The sequence below is a fragment of the Schistocerca piceifrons genome, chromosome 2, assembly GCF_021461385.2.
Source record: "Schistocerca piceifrons isolate TAMUIC-IGC-003096 chromosome 2, iqSchPice1.1, whole genome shotgun sequence".
Lineage (NCBI taxonomy): Eukaryota > Metazoa > Arthropoda > Insecta > Orthoptera > Acrididae > Schistocerca > Schistocerca piceifrons.
Window position 1 is genome coordinate 13610600 of NC_060139.1, and position 12280 is coordinate 13622879.

The 12280-nt window shown below is 46.1% G+C and overlaps 1 protein-coding gene across 1 annotated transcript in view; it reads right to left on the minus strand.

Moving 5' to 3' along the window:
* LOC124778019 (UDP-glucosyltransferase 2-like) overlaps positions 1-12280 on the minus strand; it is a 107746-nt gene that overhangs the window by 6778 nt on the left and 88688 nt on the right. Inside the window, exon 6 of the mRNA XM_047253597.1 lies at positions 8029-8248. Within this exon, the coding sequence (XP_047109553.1) occupies positions 8029-8248 (220 nt within the window). The remainder of the gene's footprint in view (positions 1-8028; positions 8249-12280) is intronic.

Below are 12280 nucleotides of genomic sequence, written 5' to 3' on the forward strand. Positions count from 1 at the left end.
GGAATTGGTATCCATCATCGCCACCAAGAAGGGACAGTGTCCAGCAATTCTGCCTGCAAATCCACCAACCAACATGCAGTTGCCACCACATTGCGCAATCACTGTAACGAAATACTATCATAATGTACAGTGAAGGATCAGCTTATTGGATGTATTAGTGTGCTCAAATATAAGGTAACTTATAACTAAATTCATGTACCTACCTTGATTTTTCCCTATCACAACACCTTTCAGGTTCCTCTCCATTATAACTATGATTACCGACTGTCCTAGTTTGTGGAAAAAATGAAAGCTTCAGAACATTAAATAATGTTGTTTGATCTTTGGTAAGAAGGGAGTATTCAGATTTACCGTGGATTTAATGAAATTGTGGGAGGTAGCAAATGTAGTCTTGTGAAAGCCTTCCAGGGATGGAAACAGTCTAACTTAAAGTTTTGTGGCGTTTCAAAGTCACCTATTTAATCATTTAATTGCAAGTAGAAGATTGTGGTAATAAAGACAATTTGCAGTTTCTTTTAAAGATTAAAAGCTCTTAAAACTGAGGCTTATAAAAAGTTTTGCTTAGTTAACGATCATAGTGCTACCTGTAATAAGTTCTAAAAGGTGAGTCAGTTTCTTGCAATTTTGTCAACATTGTGTTTCACTGTAGTAAAAGTGGAAAACTGCAATAGTAGAAAATTGTATGTTCATGATTGCTAAGTGGTTGTCTCTCTTATGTATTGGAAGTGCGTATTAATAGTATAATGGGATCCATAGTTCGTGTATTGTGCTAATGCTAAGTAACAAGTAACAGGAAGACCACTATTTATGAAAACCATAATTTCTTTATTCAAAAGATAGTGAGAAGCAACCTGTTAGTAGATACCAATTAACTCTCATTTTAAATAGTAAAGTATTTAACTGAGAGAGACTTAACCTATGTCCAATTTATGATCCTGCAGTGAATGTTAATAGTAATTTTATAAAGACCATTCAGTTTGAACAAGCGCTGAAAGTAATAGTGTGTTTTGGTATCTGTTATATTTTTGCAAATAGTTTGTGCTGCTCTAGCTGTTAGCTACAATCTTACGAACATATGTATGTGTCAGAGTTCATTGCACTCACATGTGACAAAGTATAGGTTGTGTTTACCCGTTAAAGTTACTAATAACTATTTTCTTGAACAAGAATGTTAATCATTCTCTTGCCTAATTAGGCTGGCGACCGTTTTCTTTATCCGATAAACAGTGCAGATAAAAATTTTGTTTGTTACTGCTCAAATATTTACGTAATTCTGACTTTCATTTCCGATAAGCCACCCCATTAGATACATCACGGTCAACACAACAAAATTCCTCTCAGAGGGTAACACTGCTCTGTTGCTTTATACCATAAGTGCTTTAATAACATAATTTTATTTCACGACCTGCCTCTAAGGTTATGGTTGGTTGTTTGAGGTTTAAGGGACCAAACAGCAAGGTCATCAGTCTCTTGTATCAAATATGCGCCATTCCGCTAATGGGACAACTCAGTAAAGTCAGAACAATAAAACGGAAAAAGGGAAAAAACGTAAAAAGGCAGTCATGTTGTCATTGGTAAAAACAAAATGAGGGAAGTCGGCAAGAGAATGAACCCAACACTATGCGGAAGCAGCATAGGCAAGACCACCTGTGACTTAAAAGGTACAACTGCTAGAATGTAGAAAGTACGCATGGGAATAGAAAGACTAACCAAGCCTTAAAAAAAAAAAAAAGGGTAAAAACAGAGTAAAAGGGGAAGAAAAGAGGATTTCTGTCAGGGAGGTGAATCAGGAAGCTCCGAACACTGCTTACAGTGGGAGACACCCAAACACTCACCGCCCTGCCCCAACACCAGAGAGAGATTAAAAACCTTAAAACTGAGAATAAAAACCACTTTCCCGGAGGAAACCGAGAACCAGAGAGACCATCCGGAAATCGTCAGCCAACATCAAAGGTAAAGTGTGGGGGAGCCTGTACTTAGCACGCAGAGCCAAAAGAAGGGGGCATTCAACCAAAATGTGGACTACTGACTGGAAGGCTCCACAACCACATAGTAGGGGTGGATCATCACGCAAAAGAAAACCATGGGTCAGCCGAGTGTGGCCAATGCGGAGACGACACAATGTGGTCGAGTCCTTTCGGGAGATGCGAAAGGAAGAAGGCCACGGGCCTGGTGTCACCGTAATTGCACGAAGTTTATTAGACAGGGGAGTAGCCTCCCAAGAATTGGCCCATGACTGTGCGAAGTGGGATTTGATGCGAAGCCGTAAATCCGCTGCAGGAGGGGCTACAGAAAACGGGGGGTAAGTAACTGCTCCCCCAGCCAAACGATCAAACGATCAGCGAGCTCATTACCCGGGATACCCACATGGCCATGGACCCAAAGGAAGTCAATGGAACAAGCAGCACAGTGAATATCAGCGAGATGGTCATGGATGGCAGAGACCAAGGGATGGCGCGAAAAACACCGGTCAATAGCAAGAAGGCCACTCATCAAGTCCGTGCATAACAAAACGCGGTTGTGTGGGGACTGTTTAATAAAGGTAAGGGCCTGGGAAATTGCCATCAATTCTGCAGTAAACACCCCACATGTAGGTGGCAGCAGATGACTTTCCGTTGCAACAGAGGACGTGAAGGCATACCCAACACGATCAGCAGATTTAGAGCCATCAGTGTAAAAAACAACAGCATCCCGAAACTCCCATAAAATTTGGCGGAAAAAGGAACGGAACAACACCGGGGGGATGGAATCTTTCGGACCGTGGCGGAGATCCATCCGAAGTCGAGGCCGAGGAACTAACCAAGGAGGGGTGGAGGGGAGGGTAGCGAGGAACACAGGATAAAGAAGGAAGCTGAAAATCACGGCAAAGAGACGCAAGGCGCAGCCCAACCGGTAAACCCGCCCGAGGGCGGGAGTCGGGTGGGTGACGTCCATGGTCTGGGAACAGGATAGAGTAGGAAGCATGAGTGGGAGAGGAACGGATAGCGAGTGCCTAAGACACCTGAAGCTGGGACCGCCGAACAGAAAGGGGGGGGGATCCCAGCTTCAACCAGGAGACTATCAACAGGGCTAGTAGGGAAGGCACCGGTGGCCAAATGGATACCACGATGGTGGACTGGATCCAGCACGTGCAGTGTGGAAGGAGCAGCTGAACCATAAACTTGACAACCATAGTCCAAGCAAGACAGAACTAGAGCACGATAAAGATGGAGGATGAGGGAACGGTCCGCACCCCAAGAGGAGTGGGCAAGGAAGCGAAGGACATTGAGTTTACGGAAACATCCTACCTTCAGGAGTCTGATATGGGGCAGCCAAGTGAGCTTGTTGTCAAAAAGAAGACCCAGGAAACGAAACTGTGGGACCACAGGCAATCGTTGTGCAGCGAGATAGAGCTCTGGATCAGGGTGGATCGTAGTACGGCGACAGAAGTGGACCACTCGCGATTTTAAAGGAGAGAATTGAGACCCGTGTGAGAGGGTCCATGCAGAGGCACGCCGTATAGCCACCTGGAGCTGCCGCTCTGCAGATGCCATCGAGGAGGAACTAACCCAAATGCAGAAATCATCCACATACAGGGCAGGGGCGACCAAGGGACCGACAGAGGCTACAAGTCCATCGATAGCAATGAGGAAAAGAAGGACACTCAAGACAGAACCCTGTGGGATGCCCGTCTCCTGGGTCCGTGGAGAACTAAAAGCAGTACCAACTCGAACTCTGAATGACCGATGGATCAGGAACTGGCGGATAAAAATCGGGAGTGGGCCCCAAAGACCCCACTGATGAAAGGTAAGTAAGATGTGATGGCGCCAGGCCGTGTCATAGCCCTTGCGAAGGTCAAAAAACACTGCAACCAAATGGCGGCGCTGGGAAAAAGCCTGTCGAACTGCGGATTCCAAGCGAAGTAAATGATCGATTGGAGATCGTCCCTCTCGAAAGCCACACTGGTAAGGGGACAATAGATCCCGAGATTCGAGGACCCAAGTGAGCCGACGGGCTACCATCCGTTCAAGTAACTTACAAACAACATTGGTCAAACTAATTGGCCGATAGCTGTCAACAGATAGGGGGTTCTTACCAGGCTTAAGGACAGGAACCACAATGCTATCCCTCCACTGAGAAGGGAAGTCACCCTGGAGCCAGATACGGTTAAACACCCGAAGATGATGTTGCCGTTGTGGAGCACTGAGATGTTGAAGCAGTTGGTTATGAATGGAATCTGGGCCAGGGGCCGTATCATGAGAAGAAGATAGAGCAGAAAGAAATTCCCATTCTGTAAAAGGTTCATTGTAAGATGCTGACTCAGAAGGGGTGAAACATAAGGTGGAAGCTTCAGCCAGCTGTTTTTGATGAAGGAAAGTAGCTGGATAGGAGGCTGACGCTGACGCCACTGCAAAATGGGTCGCAAGATGTTCTGCAAGAACTAATGGGTCCGTACAAATGCCATCTGGGAGGTGAAGGCCTGGAAGGGTGGACTGCCAATGGCAACCTTGGAGAGAACGAAGTGTAGCCCATACCCGTGACAGAAGGACAGTAGAACCAAGGGAAGAAACGAATCGTTCCCAACATATCCGCTTACTCTGTTTGATTAAATAACGGGCTTTAGCACGGAGGTGTTTAAAGGTATAAGGCTGGCTACGGATGGGTGCCTCTTGAAGTGTTGCAAAGCTCGACGGCGATCACGGATGGCAATGGCAATGGCCGTACTCCACCACGGGACTTGCCGGCGACGAAACGGTCCAGATGAGCGCGGGACAGCAAGGCTAGCAGCGCGAACAATCGCGTCAGACCTGTCACGTAGGACGTCATCAATACAACCCGACAAAGAGGGAGAAAACTCGACCTGTGCAGTGTATAGAGGCCAATCGGCGCGGTGGAAAGACCAACGAGGTAATCTGTCCATCGGGGAGCGGGAAGGGAGCGTGATAATCAACGGGAAATGGTCATTATCACAAAGGTCGTCGTGTGGCGACCAGTGTAATGAAGGGAGGAGAGAGGGAGAAGAAAGAGAAAGATCGATGGCAGAAAAGGTACCATGACCGGCACTGAAATGAGTAGGGGAGCCATCATTAAGAAGGCACAGGTCGTGGTCTGCAATAAATTGGTCTATAAGAAGACCACGTCTAGATCGAAAGGCACTGCCCCACAAAGGACGATAAGCATTAAAATCCCCAAGGAGGAGGAAGGGAGGAGGAAGTTGCTGAAGAATGGCGGTTAAGGCAGCAGGTGTAAGAGTCCTGTCAGGAGGGAGATAAAGATTGCAAACTGTGACTGCAGAGTCTAAGTGGACCCTAACAGCAACCGCTTCCAATGTAGTTTGGAGAGGAATCCACGTGCTAGCAATGTCTGTACGGACCAACGTACAAACGCCACCAGAAGCCCGCGAGGGTCCGACCCGATTTCGACAGAAAACACGGAACCCACGAAGGGTCGGTGAGTGAGCATCAGGAAAATGAGATTCCTGGAGAACCACACAAGCTGCAGAGTAGGACGAAAGAAGGGATTTCAATTCCGGAAGGTGACGATAGTATCCATTACAATTCCATTGGAGAACCACAGAACGATGGTTTAAATGGGGGCTGAACACGCTAAATCCAGTCATACCGCCGGGTCCCCACCCGTCACCGACAAGGAGGGGGCGACACCCATGAACGACAGGTCAGAATCCGGTTGTGAAGTCGGGGGAGGGACCTCCGGTGACACCAGAGGCTCTTTGTCCCGGGACTTATGTTTCTTCTTGTTTTTAGGCTGAGATCGAGGAGGGCTGTGTGGCATAAAGGAGCCAGCTGCAGCAAGATCAGGAACAGAGAGAGACCGGGCGACCTGGGGTCCGACAGACCGCGGCTCTCGCGGTCGTCGCGCGTCAGCAGACCTTTGGCCTGGAAAGTGCCGGGAAGGGGCATCCCGGGAGAGGCGCCCTTGACCGGCAGACGCCGAAGGAGTGGGACACTTCTCCGGCTGGGGAGGGGAAGCAGCGCCCATAGGAGAAGGTGTGGGAGCCGCAGGGGAGGGGGGAGGAGAGGGGTCCGGGATGGGGGTAAGGAAGGGGGAGGAAGGGGTGAAGATGTAACCAAGGCGTAACTAGATGTCATGGACACAGGGTGCTGTCGTGCATATTTCTTACGGGCCCCTGTGTAGGTTAGACGATCGAGGGACTTACACTCCTGTATCTTTTTTTCTTTCTTTTATACTGGGCAATCTGGTGAACGTGGAGAATGACTACCATGACAATTTACACATACAGGAGAGGGAACACAGGGACTCCCCTCATGGAGTGGACGTCCACAGTCACCACAGAGAGGGGCCTGGAAGCAGCGACAAGACATGTGGCCAAAACGCAAGCACTTAAAATACCTCATAGGAGGTGGGATGTACGGCTTCACATCACAAGATAGACCATAATCTTAACTTTCTCAGGGAGGGTATCCCCTTCAAAAGCCAGGATAAAGGCACCAGTATCAATAAGATTGTCTTTAGGACCCTTCTGAACACGCCGAACTAAGTGAACACCCCGCCGTCCGAGATTGTCCCGAAGTTCCTCATCAGTTTGAAGGATGAGGTCCCTGTGAAAAATTACACCTTGTACCATATCTAGAGATTGGTGAGGGGTAATGGACACAGGAATTGTGCCAAGATGGGTAAAGGCACGAAGGGCCGCAGATTGGGCAGCGGAAGCAGTTTTTATCAGCAACGAACCCGGCCTCATCTTGCTCAGGGAGTCCACTTCGCCAAACTTGTCTTCAATGTGTTCCACAATGAATAAAGGTTTGACACTGGTGAAAGTATCACCATCAGTCCTGGTGCAAACTAGATAACGAGGGAAAGGTTTTGCTCCTAGACGACGGGCCTGACCCTCTTCCCAGGGGGCAGCCATGGAAGGGAAGGCCGAAGGGGAAAGAGAATCAGCACTTGAGGAATCAGTTCCACGCAGAGAGACGGCCGCAGAAGAACAGCCGGAGTTTTGGACCCGTATGCTTTTCATTTGCATAGTGTCCGCCCTGATACCACGCACTCCGATCAGGGGCTCTCCTCACGGGCGCCACCCAGCCACAGCAAGGGCCGTCTGGCACGGCGGCCATTGCCGGGAGTTCCGATGCTCCAGGATGACGAGCAACCACTCCAAGGCATGCATGAGGAGGTCACAGCTCAAGTATCAGAAGTGTGATCCCTGTGTGTTCAGGGGGCTCAACCAAAAGGGTACATAGCGACACCACCACATGGGCTGGCTACTGTGCTGGCTATGCACCCTAGTATCAGACAACGACGTGAAAGAAAAGGTGGAATGTACTAGGAGGGCGCACGTCGGAGACACTAGGTAAGGTGCTCTTCCCCAAATGGCTCACACTACGGAGGAGAAATTTTGTAATGGAGGTCAAACCCCAGAGGGGGACCAAGGAATGCGAAAAGGAGGAGATGATTATGCAGCAAAGCCGAATTGGAAAACCAACAGAACCAGGAGGATAGCGGGGCCAACATAAGCAAGGACACCAAGAGAGGGAGAGGAGAGGGCGAGGGGAAAGGAGCAAGGAGGGGAAAGGAGTGGAAGGGAAAGGAAATGCAGCCCCGGAGAGAAAGAAGGCTGCAATGGCTCGGGGCCCCGTGCTTGCCACGCACGTATCCACAAAAGAGTTGTGAACCCCCTGGGGGATCTAAGGTTATGGTATAGCAGTAACAGACAGTAGTGTTATAGGCTGAGTGCACCCCACTTGCCAACAGCACTCGGCAGACCAGGACGGTGACCCATCCAGGTGCTAGCCAAGCCCGACAGCGCTTAACTTTGGTGACCTGACATTAACAGGTGTTACCACTGCGGCAAAGCACACGGCACCGACGTAAGGGGGGAACTCCCCGGTGGACTTTTGCTACCTACATCCTTGATGTGTGTGAAGTAAAGATATGAAATCTAGACCATTCGTTCTAGATTTAGCAAGTTTTAAACTACCGCTATTTGCTATTAAAATTTGATCCACAATGAGGAATGAAACAGAGAAACTATCGCGAGGGACTTTTTAAGATACATCAGAGACTTACTTTGTATTCCCCAGGACGGTACGTATAGAACGTATCAGGGAGTCCTTGGTGAGGTCCCTGAACTGTAATCTGACGCCGATCTCCGCCTGGGCGACCTTGGCCGCGGTGTGGGGCTGATCACCGAAGAAGGGAATGACCAGCAGTGGAACCGCGTGGTACGTCGCCTCATTCATACTCTGGAGACCTCCCTGCGATATGAAGAGGCGGACTTTCGGGTGATCTGTAAACAAAGCACCACATGACAGAAGTGGACGTAGAGCACAAATGTTAATTGTTGTTCTTTGGTGATTGTAGTGGTGTCTGCTTGACAAGCAGCAGTGTGTGAAAGAATTATTTTAAAGGTTGAAATATAATTTAAATGAAATGTTCCCTTGCAGGTGGGTGACGTAGATAAATGAATCCATAATGAATTTTCACTCTGCAGTGGAACTGCGCTGATTTGAAAATTCCTGTCAGATTAAAATTGTGTGTGAGAGCAGGACGCCATCCTCGAATATATGCCTTTCCCGACTAAGCTATCAAAGGTCAATTCATTACACGCCTCCACACCCATACTTCCACCAATACCTCTTCTTCTACTGTCATCTACTGCTTTCGTAAAGTTGTGAAGGTAGGAGGAGGTATTGGTGGAAGCAAATTGTCGGCGAAGACAGTGAGTTGTACTTGTACAGATTTACTAGCGAAAAGGAAAGATTCCAGGTTCGAGTTTCGGTCCGGCAACCAGTTTTAATTCACAAGGAAGTCTTAAATAGACTTTAACCTCCCCTATTTGTACCAGAGACTAAGGCAAAAAAGAAAGAATCCAACCTGAGAGAGAGAGAGAGAGAGAGAGAGAGAGAGAGAGAGAGAGAGAGAGAGAGAATTCCTGACACGTTGCGGAGCAAAATAGGTTGTTTTGTCGACAAAAAATACTATACATTAGAGAGTCTGATGAGGGCTGTAGCAGCCCTTTTTCTGTTTTCGCTTTTTCGTCTAATAGGTGAAAGTTCGATTTTATGTTTTACACATTGTCATTGAAGGGTTTTACTTTTATTTAATATTGTCCCGGCTAAGTGTCAGTTTCATTACTTTTAAAACCCAATGTTAAACGTGGGTCACTACACGTGTAGTCTTCCCAATTCTGAGAGAAAAAAATCTGTAGTACCTTTACTACCAATGTTTACAGACGACGATACTTTAATCTTTCGTTCAATTGTTTTAGTTAAGAATCGATAGTTTCTTCTTGCCATTAACGTTTATTAATCTAAATTAATGTTCAAGACTTGTATTGTTTCAAATTAACAACGTCAGTTTATTGACAAAAATTATTAGTAAATAGGTTCACTCATACGATCTCATTCAAAGAAGTTCTTTAATTAGATGTCTAAGTAGGATTCCCGCTAGCATCAGAGATGTTAGATAATATCCTGTCACTTTCGGTAAATACGTTCTTTCTATTTAATATCCGCTAACTGTCACTAACTATGATCACTAGTCGCGTGAAGTTAAAGTTTCCCACTATCACAATTCAAAGTCCGAATCCGGTTAAAATTCTCAATTCAGTAAACCGTTTAAATATTCACCCGAATTGACATTAAAGACAAAGAGATTACTATTCACCTTCCCGTTTATCTAATCTGATAAATGTCGAAATTAAAGTCTTGAATTGACAATCCTCAAATACAATCTCGTCACGATCTACTCTTGATCCTCGTTTAATAAACTCCCAATTGTTCTCTAAAGCTGTACGTCCTAAATAACTTCCGTACTATAATAGACTAGAGACTGGAGACTGGAGTATCGTAATTACAACGTATTATACTTTAATAAACACTATCTTTGGTGTCCCAGACCTACGTTCTATGACTATAATATTGATCTTCTTACGTATTGGAATAACTAATATTTTAATATTTTCTACTGTTTTCCCCCTTCCCATGTTCTAAAATTTATAACTAAATTTTCCTTTTCTTTTCTGTTGCTTTGTATGCTAGATATTTCCCTCTATTTGTTTTTTATTTATTTTTCGTAATTACTACTTGTGGAGGGACTTGGGTCAGTTTGTGAACCGATATTTTAAGGACATGGGAGCTATTTCTGTTTTTTCAACACCGAGAGGCGCTGTAGGTGTTACAAGGGGGGGGGGGGGGGGGCAATCTGCAGATTGTAATGTTTCAGGAAATACTTCAGAGCTAAAATCGCTTTGAAACACACTGGTGTCCAAAATTAAAGCAGCAATGGAAATTTATCAAGGTAGTGTTTATTTTGCCACAAAACAATATAAACAGTTGACAGAAAAGTAGAAATAACGTAAAAATATACAATGGAAACAACAGCAACAGGCATAGCAGTAGACGAAAATGTTCTTCGTTTTTCCAATTTAACGGATTTGCACACATTCCGACAGCTAGTTAATGCGTTCACAATGGGGTATGACCACCTCTGGCAGCACCACAGGGCTGACAACGATCGTGCATTGTGTGAATGAGGTCATCAATCTCATGTTGACGCAATAAAACACATTCTTCCTGCAGAACTGGTCCGGAGTCTTGGAAAGTGTTTGGTGCATGTTGACGTGTTGCTACCTGTGTTCTTAGTGCAGCCCAGACATGCTGTTTGGGATTCAATGCGGGAGTGCGAGAAGGCCACACCATGCGTACAGTATCTTCCGTTTCCAAGAAAATATCAACCACCCGTGCTGTATGAGGTCGAGCATTATCGTCCATCAATACGAAGTCTCGGCCCACAGCACCTCGCAACAACCGCACATGAAGTCCGAAGGTATCGTCTCGATACCTGACACCAATTACACACTGCCAATTCACCTCTACAATTTCATGAACAGGCGTTCGTGCGGTCAACATAATCCCTGTCCACACCATTAAGGATACTCCTCGATAACGGTCTATTTCCAAAATGTTTGGGTCCCGAAATCGAGTTCCACGTTCCCTCAACAAAATCGATACTCATCTGTGAAAAGAACGTGGCCCGCTGCTCGAACGTACAGGTGGCATGTTGACAACCCCAATCCAGACGTTCCAATTTGCGAAGACGCGCCAGAGGTACACTTACAGCAGGTCTCTCACAATGAAGACCACTCTGAGGAAGCCTTCTGTACGCCTTTTGCCTCGACACAACACGTCTGGTGGATGCTGCGAGGTCAGATGTCAGTTGCCGTGCAGTTCTAAGACGGTACCGTCGTGCACTTACAATCAAATAGCGATCCTCTCTTTCTGATGTCACACGTGGTCGCTCCTGTCCCGGTCTTCTGGATACAGTTAAGCTCTATGTGAAATGTCACCACATCCGAGAAATAACACAACTATTCGCATTAAACGATCGAGTCATATTAGTTGGCTACTGTCCTGCTTCCATTCTTCCTATGGCCCTCCCCACCAGAGCGTCTGGTAGGCGATTTCTCTGGGCCATACTGCACTGTCTGTGACTGCGTACACAGCAATTATTGACGTGGGACTACGTGCCAAACAGTAATCTATATGATAGGTTCCCTGACGTAAAAGTTGGCCTGGTTTTCCGTTGGTCGAAATGGCATCTTCCGTGCCGAACACTATCGTACGGACCTCTGTTGACAATTAGTATGATTATATCGTGTATTAGACACTGAACGGGGAAATATCTGTTTGTTGCTTTAATTTTGGACACCTGTGCATTTATTTTGAATTGAGGACCGGTTTTAACAGCACTTTTCTGTCATTTTCTGATCTCCAATACGAGGTAGACACTTCAAATTCGTAAACATATTTTCTATGCTAGTGTTAATGAAATAGATCATTATAGTATTTTTCGTATATTTAGCATGCCTCGCATATTCCAAAATTATGCCATCCTTCAAAGCTAGCAGAGAGGATGGTGGTCTATCATAGCTGTGAATGATCTGCCAAATAAGTAAGGTCGGAACCTGTTGATGGCACACTTTCGGAATATACACTAGAAGCATAAGCTATCGCTTTTCTGGACATTACTATATTTGTGCTAGAACTGCCACTATTCAAAAACCACAAGTATCGATGTGAAGTTTTATATCAATATCCTCGTCACACAATGATGCTAGAATTGAGGAAGATGTTAGCGCCTCCTTAATAACAAAAAAATATCCCTCTTGCCTTTCGTTCCAGGAAGATTTGGAGTCCAGCGCAGTAGTCCCTGCAGTGTACATGCCTTGCTATGTAATTCCTTTATGAACTGCCGGTATTACGACCTCGTTTCGAGAAAACATCCCACATCACGAATGTGCCTAGGAGTCGGAAATTTT